Genomic DNA, 15,878 nt, shown 5'->3' on the forward strand with positions numbered 1-15,878 from the left:
GGCCAGAGTCTGGGCCAGCCACCCACTGTGTACAGCAGAGTTCCTCCGAGAGGGGTCCTCACCCAATACTCAATGGAGCTGGCGGTGACATCTGTCAGGTAATGAGCCCTTTGCACTTAAAATAAAATCCAAACTCCTTGGCAAGGCCTTTGAGGTCCTGCCTGACCTGCCCCTGCCTACTTTTCCAATCTTATCTCATGCTACCCTGCACCCCTCACTTACTAAACCGACCTTCTTTTTGACTTTGCAACATACAAGCTCTTTCTAGCCTCAGAACTACTGGGCAGTTAGTATTGATCAGAAGACAAACCAATGTATCTTAGAAGAGAGAAATGTGGATAAAGGATATTATGTCAGAGGATTTAAAAATACTATTTGTTATATTAGTAGAAATGGAATGTGTTAAGACAGTGAATTCAGGAGAAAGGCGAAGAATAACCAGGAGCACTGTGGGAGGCTGCAGAGTGATGTCATTTTGGGACCAGCAGAAAGAGATGAGCCAATAAACAGTTGTGTTCAACCTAATAAATCAGAGCACTGACCGGGACTACATCCTGTGCAAGCACCACTCACCTTTGCTCCAGCTAACGAGATCCTTTCCACGTGTTAATGACATACTGTAAAAGGTTCCATGAAATATCACAAACCATGATGGGGTGGAATACCACACGGCATAAACAACTTCTGTGACTCGGGCTGGACAGGAGTCTGGGAAAGGTTTGTGCAAGGAACAAAGTAGGAAGTGGCAGGAGGAAGGGCTGTGGTCACAGGTGTGGGTGCTGAGGAGCAATCCTCTGGGGAGGCAGAGAGCCCCCCCCCACATCTAGAAAATGAGCTGCAGCATAGCCTGAATGCACATCCTGCCCTTCTCCACACTCAGGAAGCAGCCCAGACATCACAACCTGCATCCTCAGGTTCTGATTGGGAATTGTTCAACAAAAAGATGGACAATTAAGAATCTCCTTGTATCTTAGGAAAATTAACACTATGAAACAAAGTCATTAAATATGAAAAATAGAAGAACTAGCATCTGAAAGAAACACCACAAGAGAATTTAGTGAACAAAAATAAAACTTTAAAATAGAATAATTGTATCCTCTGAGAAATTTGAAAGGCTATTTCATTCCTAAAACAAAAGCAGGGAAGAGAAGCTATTAACTATTCTGTGAATTTAAAATAGGGTAATCAAACAAAAGGCTTAATAAATGTGCTGCATAAATGAGCAGACCCAATTGAAGAGCTAATTCATAAAATGAAAGATTAAGCTGACTCTCCGGATGCAGTGCAAAAAGGCAAAGAAATGTAAAGAATAACAGGAAAGAGGACTAGAAGGTAGATCCAGCTTTAAGCAAATTATGGAATTTCAGATGGAGATGACAAAGAGAATGGAAAGGGGAAAAGAAAGGAAATTTCTCCAAGGTGAAGAAAACCACATGTCTCTGATTGAAAGAACCTTTAAAGTACCTCACAGGATAAATAAAAAGAGTTGTACATGAAGATGCACCTTAGTAAAAATCCCAAAGGATAAGAGGAATATATTAAATTCCGGAAAGCAAAAGTAGATTTCCTACAGAGATGAGAATCGGATTGGCATCATTGGCAACAACGGATCTAGAGGGCAATGGAGTAATATCATCAAAGTTTTAAGGGAAAACTATTTTAAAGCTATTCAGCCAAACTAGCATTCCAATGTAAAGGTGATTTTGAATATTTAGAAACTCAGAAAAGTCTACTACATGTAAACCCTCTTTGAAAGAATAATTTAAACAGCAAAATGAAAAGCAACACATGAAAGGAAACCGTCTTTGTTGCCATCTGGCTTTGTTGGCACTTGGGGGCCATCTTGAGACTCACCAGGGATCAACCTACAGAGACAAGCAAGCTGGCCAAGGACGGCAGAAAAGAGGCTAGAAAGAACCTGAGTCCTTTGAGAACATCAGTGCACCCCAGAATTAACCATCTCCAGAAAGCCTTACCTCTGAGTTTCTTGTTCAGGTTTTTTTAAAAATCAACTTTTAAGTAGATTTTAGAAGCATCTTAACTGAGAACTAGTTAGAAAGTCACTGAAATAATTCATGTGAGACCTCCACCTCCCCAGGCCCAATAGCTGAAGTGCAGCAGCTCCCCAGGGAGCCAGACTTTCAGAATAAACTCTCAGAAGCTTCCACTCACCATGGGGCTAGAGTCTCTGGAACGAGGGGCATCACTCACCTGTCCGGTCATCATCCTTTTTCATGGGCAGTATGGTATAATTCGGATGTTCATCTGAGGCCTCAAATATCCAGGATTTGGGCTGCAGAATGGATGGGGGCCCTCTCCGAGGACTCCCACTGTCTCCAACCCATTCCCCCGACCCGTTGCGGAGCTGAACCTGCTGTAGGTACGGGATCCGGAAAATCTTGTTTTGGTCCAGGCTTAACTTCTTCAGTCTTCAATTAAGGAAAGTGAATACAGAATCTCGGCAATATTATACCTCAGGGACACATACCAAGCAACTTTAGGGAAGAATATGGACTCAGTCTTGGACACTTACTCTTCTTGTGTGACCCTGAGCCAGTGACTTAGCCTCTCTGGGCCTCAATATCCCTATCTCTAAAATGGGAATAATATTTATTAACCTTTCAAGGTTCTTGTGAAGATTAAATGAGGTAACATAAATGGTTTACTGAACAAAGTCGTGTTCAGTAAATGGTAGCTGAATCCAAAGTAAAATTTCCAGGGATCTAAAGCTTAACCATTTAGCCCTAACCGGTTTGGCTCAGTGGATAGAGCGTCAGCCTGCAGACTGAAGGGTCCCAGGTTCAATTCCAGTCAAGGGAATGTACTTTGGTTTCGGGCACATCCCCAGTAGGGGGTATGCAGGAAGCGGCTGATCGATGTTTCTCTCTCATTGATGTTTCTAACTCTCTATCCCTCTCCCTTCCTCTCTGTAAAAAATCAATAAAATATATTTTTTAAAAAAATAAAACTTAACCATTTAAGTGCCAGCATTTTCTTTACTTCAATCAAAAAAAGCGTTAAATTTATCTTTCTGATTCTGACTCTTTTTTTCTTTTTTCCTGTCTCCTCTCTCAGGGTCAGGATTCTGTCTCTGGTAATCTCTCCCCTTTCCCACCTTTCTCTTTGTGGCTTCTAATCCAGTCACATGATCAGAAGTGTCTTTACTGATGCTTTACTTTTATGGCTGGGTTAAAGCTCAGAGGGGGAGAAATGACTTACCCACGGCCACACAGCAGAGATAAGTGGTGGAGTTGGAATTGAAACCCAGGCCTTTTGGCTTCCAGAGTGGCATTCAGGGTGTGAGCTAGGCTGGGGGTATAGAGGGCCCTGCAGAGAGAGGCTTGTGGCCTTACCTCCTAAGCCCGGCCAGGCTGGCAAAGCAATTGGGGTTGGAGAGTTTGTTGTCATCCAGCATCAGTGTCTCCAGTGCTGGGAACCTCAGGATGTACCTCTTGCTTGTCAGCGATGATACAGATGTCTCCCTGTGAGTGAAAAGATCTTGGTTAATGAGCAAGGGCAGGGGACAAACTCCACCATCCCCAGGAAGAAATGGAGGATAAGGAATCAATCAAGAGGTCTAACCAACTTGGAAACTTCTCTAGTGGCCCAGAGAGGTCCCTCAGAGAAGGACCAGAACATGTCGTTCCCTCCCCCAACCTCACTCATACATCGTCTTCTGTATGGAGAAAGGTTCCATCCATTCACTGATAGGCTCTGTGAGACTCGGTTGTGGCAAGATTGGGGGAAAGGGCCACTTGTAGTTCTCATGGAAAATACCAGAGTGACTGAGGCATAACTGAGTTGGGGAAAGTGTTCTGCAGGAAGAACACTGCAGATTTGGGGGTCGGGACAGACACCCGGGTATGCTGTATCACCCCAAGGATGCTCACCAGGAGAGCACCAGGAGACAATGCCCTTGACATGGACCACAGCCTTGCCACTGAGTAGGTGGGGTAAGGTAGGCTGGTTGCGGTAAGGCTAACGTGCCTTCATAAAATGCACACATCAGTGAAAAACCGAGAAGTCTCTTTTTAAACTTAAACCCTTGGAGGAGTCCCAGAAACACCCAAAAGTGGGATTTAACAGGCTGAGGTCCTGAGTCACACAGATGGGGCAGGAAGTAGTGGCCTTTTAGGTACTACCATTAATGTGACCTCAATTTTGTCCCCAGGTGGATGAGGTCTAGGTAACTCCTTTTAAGTACACAAAGGCAGGTGACTTAAGTCATGTTCTCATTCCATCTCCTCCATACACTCATAAACACACACACTGACATTCAGTCATAAATACATATAGATGCATATAAGCCACAAATAGTAAGAAGGTAGAGTAACATTTCTTCAGAGCTTACTGCATTCCTGGCATTGTGTTGGGTGTTTTTTGTTGTTAATTGTACCCCAAATGGGTCTGAGATTGAACCTGCAATGAAGGTGAAGGTATGTGCCCTTGACTGGAATGGAACCTGAGACCCTTCAGTCCGAGAGCTGACGCTCTAACCACTGAGAAAAATCGGCTAGGGCTGTGTTAGGTGTTTTAGATATGTCCTCTCAGAGCGGCACTATGGAAGACAAGTGTTATCTCCTTTTCAGATGAGGAAACTCAAACTCAGAGTGACTTGCCTATAGTCTCAAAGCTAGAACGTGGCAGAGCTCAAACTTGACTCGAAACCCCAGGCCCTGTCCTGCAGCCCTCACCTCTCACATCACATCTTCAAGTCCCGTGTGGATTACTAGTAAAGGGTGGGGAGGTGGAAGGGTAGTTGTTGCCTGTGCCAGAGAGAGCTTGATGAAGATAGGTAGTGAGTTCAAAAGTCCAAAAGGACTATAACAGGACACTAGAGTCAGGAATATTTCAAAGGTGAATTTAGAGAGGGTATAATGGTCATTCGCTCATCCATTCACACTCACGAATTTCTTTTACAAACATTTACGGAGCTGGGCACTGAGAATACAACGAGAAAAAGAACAAATGCATTCTCTCCCTCAAGAGGCTTACAGTCTCGTGGAGGAGGCGGACACACTGCTCGCAGTGGGACAAAGGCTATAACAGAGGTGCAAAGCAGGTGGGAGTTACCCACTCAGTGAGGAAGGCCCCAGGAAGGCAACATTTAAGTTACACCGTGAAATATGGAGAGGGAATTTGCTGTGCTCTTAACCTCAGTGATAGAGGGGAAGGAACAGGGAGGGAAAGGATCTCTTGGTGGCTGAACTGTAATGTATTTAGAAGCTCTGGGCAGTCATGTTTCCCACTACGGGGCCTACACAGACACAGGCAGCTCACCTGCACAGAAAAATGAGGCAAGTCAGAGAGGAGCAGGTGTGAAAGCTGACAGACCTGCCTGGCTCCCCCATAATGCCTAGGACCTACATTTAGTGTGGTCCTAAGGCATGGCTGTGAGATTCCCCAGTGTTCTAGTTATAACCATGACAGTTCTGACTAGAAAGGGAAGCAGTCAGATATGGTTTCAGAAAGAGCCCTGGCAGCGTGAAGGGAAACAGGCTTGACATCCAAAGACCAGAGACAACAGAGAAGGAAAGAAGCCTTTGTTCATGAATTTCAAGGTCACAGATGACTTTTTTCCTTTCTGAAAGGACCAACTTTTATACATTTAATTTTAAATTTCTACCGGCACCTGAGAGAATTACAGGAGGGTGCACAGCAACTCTGTTGATTTATAATTAATTGGCCAACCTTTATTTTACTCCAGTAAAATACTAAACAGCTAAGAAATAAGCTTTCAAAGAAATTCCTCTTAGACCCCATAATGGAGAAGAAGCTGGCTCTGTCCTGTCTCTTGTGACAAGTTACAGTGCTTTGCCTTTTAAAAGTGTCACCCTAATTATAACATAGAAAAGTTTGTCTTAAAATAGGGGGACAGTCAGTAGGTGGGTGAGGAGGACAAGATGCATGACTTCGGAAGAAAGCCTCAGGCTCCCCCACTAAGCCCTTCCCAGGGCAATCCTGGGAGAAGAGCTCTTAGAAGTGGTAGGAGTCTGTTAGTAGTGGAGAGGCCGAGGTTTCCAGCTGTTCAGAGTGGTGCTATTTTTATTATACCTTCTCTTGGCCAAAGGAATTAATGGCATTTAAAATCTGACAGGTTTAACTTAATTTTTGTGTGTCCCTTTAGACGCAGCATGGGGATGGGGATCAGGACCCCTGAGCTCTGATTCTCGGGCTGCTGCTGCTTTGCTTGCTGTCAGTTCTCGGTGGTGTCAAGCATCTCTGGTCAATTCCTTTATCTGTATGGTGAAAGGGGGTTTCTTTTATTTTACATTGCAAGACTTTGGCTAAAATTACCGTTCAACTGACTGGCTGTGGCAAACAAGATGAAATTTAGCAAGCTCTAAGGTATGTTCAAATGTCAGATCAGTGCCTGTGATAAGATACAGAAAACCCACCAGGCCAAACACAGGATGAGGGAGGCATGGATTAACAGTTAACTTGAGTAGAAGAGGACTTGTGATGTGGCTGCTACAAAGCTAGTGCTCTCTTAGGTGGTGCTGGGAGCACAGTGATTAGAAAGAGGGAGGTAACAAGCCCCTCTGATCTGTGCTGGTCAAGCCTGCGAGAGCTGACTCGTATGGTCCAGTGGGGAAAGGGAATAGGCCTAATGGGAGAGCTCAAGTATCAGCTGTCGGTCAAAACAAGTATGAGAGCTGTCAAAAGATGGAGTAGGTCAAATATGATTCCCTTCATGCACCCAGATATAATAATGTGATCTATCCAGAAATGGAGATGCAAATAATTCACAATAGAGGAGGTATATGCTGAAATGGAGAAAGGTGAAGAGAAAAGAGGATGGAGAAGTAGGTAGAGTCCATTCATGAAGCCTTACACTCAATGTTAATGGAGTTTATCTAGCACAGTGAGGAGCTGCTGAAGGACTGTAAGCAGGGAGGTGGTAGAATCAGATGTGCATTTTAGAAACATCACTTTGGCTGATGGTAAGGAGGATGGGTTAGGAGGTAAGAAACTGGAAACTGAGACAAACAGAAACGGGCAGGTTTGAGAAAAAGTTAGGAAGTACAATTCAAAGCATCTGATGACTGGATAGATGAGTGAGGGAGGGAAGAATTCAGGTATATGTCTAGGTTTCTAGCATGGAGAGCAGTGCCCACCACTGAGCCCCACTTGGCATGGCATGTCTATGAGTTTGGTATGATAAACAGGATCTATAGGATTACAGCTCAGAAGCTAGAGTGAGGCAGAGAAATAACAGACTGAACAAGATGAGACCATTAAGAAAGAGCATAAAGATTAAGAAAAATAGCAGGTTAAGAGAGGACAACTGGGGATCACCAACATTTAAGAGGTTGATCCACAGAGCATACTGGGAGTGGACAGATGAGTGGGAAGAAAATGACAATAATATTTGTCCGGAGCCTCACAGGCTTTAAAGCACAATTATTTCAATTGTTACTCTGATGTAAGTAGGGGTGCATTTATTCTCCTGAGCTTATATGTAAGGAAATAGAAGTGTAGAGTAGTGAAGACTTGCTTTACTTTACGTAACAAGACTTTTCATTGAAATTGGAATAATGAATAAAATATAAAAACAAAAAAAGACCTATCATTTAAAAACATGTAAGGAAATATTATGCCAAAATCTAAAAATCCAGAGATAGGAACTGAGCACAAGAAGCCACTTTTGCCTTGAGGACATTTGCTGGTCTTATTGAAACAGGAGGAGGGGCCTGTACTTGCAGACCCCCTATATGAATCTGCGATCCTAAAGGGATATACCCTTCGGAGAGAGTGCACCAGGACTACCTCCCTTCCCCTCATCCATGGCCAGGGGAAGGCTGCCTTGGAGTGAACAGGAAAGGGCAATGCAGAGGGCAGACTGGTACTCTCACAAAACTGTAGCCCAAATTTGTATCATCAGAGTGATTCAGAAAATATCCAGCTGGTTTAATGTCGTTTAAAATGGTTCCATATTTGAGTGCCCCTAGGAACTTGGCCAAAATAAATGGAAAAGTTCACGGTATTGCAAACTAAATAATGAGTATAAATTAGAAAATAAAGACCCAAATACATATATGTGTTAAAAAAAATCTTCTTTAAGGATTCTTGGAATTAACCACCCAAAATTGGGGAGGTTAATATTTGGAAGAAGAGATGCAAAGAGGTTCATGCAATATTCAGGGCCACTTTTCCACTAGGGTGTGCTGACTCCAGAAGTAGCAGAGAGGCTGAGAAAGCCTCACAACCAGAATAGAGGATCTAGGAATTAATGAATGAAAATGAGAGCTGCTCCTCTTAGCAGTGTACCTAACACTCCATATGCAGCATCTTTGCTTCTCATCCTGCACCTCTGAGCTCTTCTGAGTTAGAGGTCTTAGTTTCCTCAGGAGGAATACTTTTACAGGGGACACAAGCATAGTTCCACTTAACCAGAGATTGAGTTTGCTACTGGCCACTTGGCTTCTCTGTTCCATTGAACCAATTGGCAGGAAAAGAGGGGCTTATTATATTGGCTGGGTGGTTGGTACTAATTATCAAAAGTAGATATGATTGTTGGTCTACCTTGAGGGCAAAAAGGAATATGATTGGAATCCAGGGAGTTATCTGGCATTCTTCTTAGAAGTGTCTGATTCAGTAGTCAGTTATTGGAATTTTCGGAAGATGAAAGGAGTTCTGTAGAGGGATGGTGGTGATGGTTGCACAACAATTTGGATGTACTTAATGCCATGGAAGTGTACACTTAAAAATGGTTAAGATGGGAAGGCTTCTGATAGGGAAAGGAGGAGGGTCTGAAACTAACCCTTGGAATATATACAAAATCTACGTAAGAAGAGGATACAATGGTCTTAAGTGTGGTCTCTGGAGTCAGATGGACCTGGCTCTGCCACTTATTGGCTTTGTAACTCTAGCTGAGTTATTTATCCCTAGCTATGCTTCAATTTCCTTGTCTATTAAATGGGGGTGACAATAGGACACCTACTCATAGGTGTGAGGATTAAATGAGTTAATATGTGTTAAGTACTACATGTGTGTTGTTGTTATTATTATTATTATTATTATTAAGAGGGAGAACCAGTACATTCTGGCCAAAAGGCATGGCCTCAGCAAATGTTCGGGATGGGAACATGCAAAGCTTATTTAGAGGGTTCATGAAGAATAGTCTGGCAAGAGCAATATCCACAATTTACCAGTGACCAATCAGAAGCAAGTAGAGCAACTTGCCAGACACCTGTGTCTCTCCTAATAACACAGAGGAGTGGGAACGCCCATCGAGGCCTCCCTATCCTTTGGGGTCCTGCTCCCATGGTTGCCTTTACTGGGAGCCTGTCGTTATAAGACTTCTGAACTGCTTTGGACTATTTCCTGGGTTACTTGTACCCAGATGAAGGTTCACGAAGAAACACAAAGATGGAGTCTCGGCTGTAGAACTTACTGCTCTGTGACACCCAAATTCATTGGCAGGGAGGTGAGCCCATTGCCTGTGAGGAGCAGGACACGGAGGCGGGGCAGAATCCCGAGATCACAGATGGCCTCCGGATTCAGGCTGTTGAAGGAAAGGTCCAGGAACTACAGTGCAAAGAAAAAAGAAGGGAGAACCTAAGTTCTATGCAGGACAATTAATTTTCATACATGAGGTGGCAGCTAGCTACTTTTTTTTTTTAACTTCTGGGGGAGGGGTATCACCCACGGGCTAAAACAACCCTGAGTCTCTGGATTAATATTTAAGGTCTATCAGAGTCAGTTCCCAACCTATTTGTCAGCCTAAGCTCCCACTGCAAACCTTTATTTATTCTTTGGTGCTGGCCAAAGTGACCCCCTACCATTCCTTGCCTCACTTTACCTAAGGTCTTCGCTTTAGCTTTATCACTCAACCAAGAACGCCCTTTCTCCATGTATCTCAATCTAAGCCCCAAAGACCAGGTCAGAGCTGCCTCCTACAAAACCTTTCCTAACTCTCTGGCTAGATGGAATCTCTCTTGCTCTCCTCTGACTGTGAGTGCTTTATCTAGACTGCTCTGGGGGTCTTTCTCACAGTAGGCTGTTATCTTCCATAGCTGGATATATGTCTGAGGAATAAGGATGTTGGTACATGGAAGTGCCTAGCAGAGTCCTGGCACACAGTAGTGGACTAGACCATAAACTCTCTGAGGTCAAGGGTCATGCCACAGTATCTCTGTATCCTTGTAACCTAGCTCAGGACCTGGCACTAAGCAGGTGCACATAAAAAATCAGCTGAAATGAACTGGCTTATCCAGTTGGCTTATAAGGATAATGACCCCACTTGTCGCCCCATCATCAACCACCTTTTAATTGGCCAGATTAATGAGATACTTGACTAGGGTCAGGAGGCCAGTCAGGAAACTGAGTTTCTCTCAACAAGACAAAGGCAGTTGGTATAAATGATGTCAGTTCAGTTTTTGTTTTCTCTTTTCTGAGCCTCTCTAAACACTCACTTTAGCTCTTATGTATGAGTCTGCTTTCTCCCTTCCCTTCCGCTCCACCTTCACATACCCATTGGAGCTTGTCGAATAAGGCCAGTTTCAGTATCTTATCCAGTTGGTGCAGGAGCAAGGTCTCTGGTTGGTGGCTTAAGGATTACATAGTCAGTCAGGCACGTACAACTGACTGAAGCTCACTTCCAGAGGAGGACTGGGTTTGGTCTGACTCCATTTAGTAACTAATTGATGGACTCGGTAGACCTGGGTTTAAATCCTGGCTAACTGTGTGATCTTGGGCAAATTACCTAATCTGAGTTTCCTTCCCTACGAAGTGGAAATACTAATGGGCTCTTATGCGGAATTATATAGGTAAAGCCTTTACCATGGAGTCTAGTACACAGGAAATGCTTAGTTGACGTTGACTGTCATCATCATCATCATCACCGTCCCTTCATTCAAAGCCCCTATACTGACGGTTTACTTTGGACCAGTTCCTGCCCTCTGCAAGTTCACCACCTAGCAGGCAGCTAGATACATATATGTGTATCAAGTAGCAATGCTGCTGGGATAGATGTCTGAAGCATAAAGGAAGGAATGGTCAGCTCTACCAGGAGTCCAGATAAGCTTCACAGAGCAGGTGACACCTAAGCTGTCCTCAGAGCCTAGTCAGTATTCACCAAATTGTTAAAAGCAAAACAAACAAACAAAAAAAAAAAAACATGCAGTGCAGCAAGTGGCACGTATAGGAGCCAGCAGGCAGGAGACAGCCTTGCTTGTTCCAATAGCTATAAACTGTCTGGCTATAATAAGAGTCCGTGTTATTAAGAGAGAGCCTGATAAGACTAGGCAGGCCATGACAGGTGCCAAGCACCTAACGAGAGCCAAGCTTATGCCTTCAGCAGCAAATTCCAAGTTGTGAGAATTCACACAAAGGGGCGATCCCACTTGGCAGAGAAGCAAGCCTTCGAGGAGGAAGACCTGGAAAGCTAGCTCGGATAAGCACAGGTAAAGGTGGGGAAAATTCTTCCCTCATATCCATAAGTGGGTAGTCAACAGACCATGGATTCTACCTCCTTAATATCTCTCAAACTTATTCCTTCCGACCCATTTTTCATACAGTAGCCATAGTGTTTTTCTACAATGCAGTTCTGATCCAATTACTCCTGTCCCAAACCCCTCAGTGGATCCCTGGTATCCAGAGGAGAAGGTCCAAACTCCTTAGCAAGACTTCCAAGGTTCTCCACAGTTTCTCTCCTGTTACCTCTCCAGGCTCATCTATCCATACTCTACCATTTCTCACTCTCCATTCCAACCATCCTGAGCTGTTTCACCAGTGTTCCAGCTCAGGAGTTGGCACACTAAGACCTGTGATCCAAATCCAACCTGCTGACTGTTTTGCTTGGCCTGTGAGGTAAAAATGATTTTTATATTTTTATTTTATATTTTTCAATTAAATTTATTGGGGTGACATTGGTCAACATGATCATATAGGTTTCAGGCGTGGGTTTCTATGTTACAAGATATTGTAACATTGTATATTATATATTGCACCATGTGCCCATCACCCAAAGTCAAATCTTCTCCTGTCACTATATTTTTAAATGGTTGGAAAAAAATCAAAATAACAACAACATTGTGTGAAAATTATGTAAAATTCAAATTTCAGCCTCATAAAGTTGTAGTGGAACACAGCCCTTCTCATTTGTTTTTGTGTTGTCTATGGTTTCTTCCTTCTACAACAGCAGAGTTGACTAAGTATGACCATATGGACCACAAAGCCTAAAATATTTACTGTCTGGCTTCTTACAGAAAAAGTTTGCTGACCCTTTTCCTAGCTGCTTTAGCCATTTAATGTTGGGTCTGAATTTGCTTTCCACAGAATTAAGGGCGGCTCGAAGACATGAATAGTCTTAGAATCGCAGGTCAGAATTTCACAGCTGGCCCAGAATTTACAGAGGAGGAAACATAAGTCCCAGATTATTTGGCCAAGGAGGTATGCCAAAGAAGTAGCAGGACCGAGACTAGAAACAAGTTCTCCTGACTCTCAGGGCAGGGCTCCAGCTGACCCTTTTTCAGATCCGGTTGCAGAGAATCAAATTATGACAAAATTAAGTTTTTCTAAATTGACCTGAAGAATTTTACTCTGGATGGCAGCCTTTCTGGCAAACAAGATTCCTAACCTGGCTACTATATCTTCTGAGTCATATCACGTTTTATCACACATCAAAATATTCATTACTGTGAGCTGTAAACTCAGGACATTTGACAGGTTTATTCTTTTTCTTAGAGAGCCCTTGCAATTCCAAGAGAGATGAAATTGAATGACTGGCCAAGAGATTTGGTCTTTTCATTTATACTCTGCATCATGACTTTGGTCTACTCTATTATGTAAATAAATTCCCTTGGGTAAGGTTGGGTCTGCTGGATAAACACAATCCATCAGAAGCTATCTATAATAATAAAAGGGTAATATGCTAATTAGACCAGATGTCTTCCAGACGTCTTTCCGGACTTCCTTCCTGAAGAAGCCGGGGCCTGGAGGAAGCCAGCCCGGGTCCCAGCTGCCTGCCGGCGGCCAAAGGAGGAAAGCCCGGGTCCCGAGCGCCGGAGGGCAGCCAGTGCCGGCAGATGGGGGAAGAAAAGCTTACTCTTGCACGAATTTTTGTGCATCGGACCTCTAGTCAAACTGTAAAGTAGAGCCTCCGAGAAGTCAGTCATGATCAACCCGTAGAGCCAAGCTAGTCAGCTGTGGGGTCAGAGCCCATAGCCATGTCCCCTCCCCATGGCCCATTGGCACTTGAAATAAGGGTTTAAAATAGTAGGTGTAAGGAAACGAAGATGCCTGGCACCATGCATGACTTGAAGGAGCTCAGTAACTACCTTTTTAAAAGTAAAATAATGAATAAATGGAAGTTCGTAAGAAGCTCACGGGCCTGTAGATCGGGGTAATGGTTCCCTATATCTCTAGAGCACCTGGAACCTGTTTCCCACTATCTATACTAAAATCTAGTGTAAGATGTTTTTCACATAGCACACACAATTGCATCAGTTGTTGTAAACTTACTCTCTCTGTTTTATTGGACTTTTAGGACAAGTCTGAGGACCACTCCTGTTCTCAATCAGAGAAATCCCTGTTATCCTTAGTATAACTTGAAAACGCAGAGAGGAGGTACCAGTACATTCAGTATGGCATGCTTTAAGAATGCAAGGATATAACTGTATATAATCCATTTTAGGAGGACTGCCATCCCAAACAGTCAAAACTTTGACATATAAAGGACATCAACTTCCTAAACTATTCACTCTGTGGAAGGTCTTTTCTTGCTGCCACCCCACCCCTTCCCCAGATTAAGTGGGGGCTTTTGTGAAGAAAGGCTGACCACTGATGTTTGCAGATTAAATAATTTAAGTTACCAAGTATTTGGGGTCAACCCCAAGGCTCATGACATACAGACATTTTGCTGAGGTGTGAATCGGAAACACTTCTGCTACAAGGGCAGTGTGTGGGGAAGAGTCCATTATTCAGCAAGGGAGCCTGGCCAGATGCCCAGCCCCGCACCTCGCTCCAGCTCTCCAAGTATACACTGAGTCTCAGGCAGTGACAAAAGCTCTGTTTCTTTGTGAAAAGTGGCACTAAAGTTTTCATGAAGTTGAAGAGATGATCAACTTGAAGTACAAGAACACGCATAGAAAATGCATGACTACAGGAAATTTAATTTAGGAGAGAGCCAAGAATGCAAGCTAATTTTTCTGTATTTTTTTGAATCTGGAGTTTAGAGAACAGCTGTGGATGTTCAAGTGTAAAGAGCCTGCTATAGAACTGATAAAAGTCCTATTTTACTTCATGTGGACTAGGCCTATAGCCAGCCTTATCTAAGCCCGATGGAACCAATCTGGCTCACTCAGGGTGGTCTGTGGAATCGTCCACATGCCTCTAGTTCAGCTGGTCCAATCTGCTGTGCCTAGCACTTAACCCCCACTGGATCCAGGACGCCCCTCAAGCTCTCCTTCCTTTAATACTCTGTTTAAACTCACTTTTCTGCAGACCCCTTTGGATCTGACCTTTGGCAATTATTTTCCAGGGCCCTACACCATGGCCATAGGAATAATATATTCTCATCTATTTGCTACTGCTGCCACCACCACCACCACCAATCCCATTACCCCCATCACTACCATCAACCCCACTACCCTCCCCAGAGGACTGCCCTGAAGCAGGGGTCTGGCTTTCAAGGCCCAGGAAGCCCCTTCCCAACAGTTGTAAGCAGGCAAGAGAGACCGCTACACCCATTCCTTACAGGAAGACAGGTGGGCACCAAAAACTCCCTACCTCCAACTTACTTCCAAGAACTTAAAGTCTCCATGTTTCACGTGGATTTTTTTGACTCCGTTAAACGCAAGCTCCAGTTCCCTTAAGGCTGGAAACGTCTGAAATGCCTCTATAAGGGGTGGAGGAGAAAGGGAATCTTCAGCTGGTGAAGGACTTAAGATAACGATATTAACAGTGGTCGTTTACTGGGCTCCCCAGGGGTTGGGCCAGGCGCTGGGTACGGTGCTTTACATGCATGACCTCTAAGTCTCTAACAATCCTGAAAACGAGCTGAAGAATGAGAGGCTCAGCTAGGCTAAGTGATTTGCTAAAATAGAATTTCTGGTAAGTGAAGGGCCAAAAGTTGACTCTAAGACTGCCTAACTCCAAAGCCCATTTTAAACATTATAACAAAATAAAATAAAAATAATAATAATTTCTGATCATACAAGTAAAACATGTCCACCAAAAAAGTAAAAAACACAGAAAATAACAGTTTCCTTTAATCTCAATACTGAGATAATTATTGAAAGTTTCATGTATATATTCCAGACTTTTTCTCATGTGTCTACTGAAACACACACACACTTCTTTTTTATAGAAATGGAATTATACCATTCACACTGTACTATGACTTGCTGTTTTCCCCCTTAACAATATGACTTAAGGATTACTCCATGTCAAAACTATAGATCTGCATAATGTCTAAATTATGTTCTACAATATAGACATGCCCTGGTTTATTTAACCATTCCCCTATTGACAGCTTTTAGGCTACCTGGATAGAAGGTAAAAACACTTTCCCTTCTGCATGACAACTGGACCTTGGGTTAACTTTCTAGTCTGTGCCCCTGTAACCTGGAACAAATGGTATGATAACCATGTTACTGAGCAATATCGCTGTGATAAAAATCACATCTGGACTAAGAGAAACTATAAACGGACAATAAATACCTGGTGGCGACACCAAACTTTGGGCTTCCCTGTGTGTGGTGACTCCTATAATTGGACGTCCTTTGCAGAAACTCTAGGAGCTATGTCCACGGAGTATTACAGTGGCTATTTGTTCCGGTGGGAAATGACGTTTTAAAGCCAGAATGGCTCCTACATCCACCCAATGAGAGTTTCATTGTCTTGGACCTGACCTGGTGGCCACAGATGACTCA

The 15,878-nt window shown here is 43.5% G+C and overlaps 1 protein-coding gene across 2 annotated transcripts in view; it reads right to left on the reverse strand.

Moving 5' to 3' along the window:
* Positions 1-15,878, reverse strand: part of XRRA1 (X-ray radiation resistance associated 1) — a 61,372-nt gene that overhangs the window by 25,067 nt on the left and 20,427 nt on the right. For both annotated transcript variants that reach the window (XM_070425622.1, XM_070425623.1), the window contains exons 8-11: positions 14,745-14,842; positions 9,398-9,531; positions 3,354-3,482; positions 2,212-2,429 (exon numbers count right to left, since the gene is read on the reverse strand). In XM_070425622.1, coding sequence (XP_070281723.1) covers positions 2,212-2,429; positions 3,354-3,482; positions 9,398-9,531; positions 14,745-14,842 — 579 coding nt within the window. The remainder of the gene's footprint in view (positions 1-2,211; positions 2,430-3,353; positions 3,483-9,397; positions 9,532-14,744; positions 14,843-15,878) is intronic.

Source organism: Myotis yumanensis, unplaced genomic scaffold (assembly GCF_028538775.1).
Source record: "Myotis yumanensis isolate MYYU_CA2020_CCGP unplaced genomic scaffold, mMyoYum1.0.hap1 SCAF_10, whole genome shotgun sequence".
In the NCBI taxonomy this organism is placed as follows: domain Eukaryota; kingdom Metazoa; phylum Chordata; class Mammalia; order Chiroptera; family Vespertilionidae; genus Myotis; species Myotis yumanensis.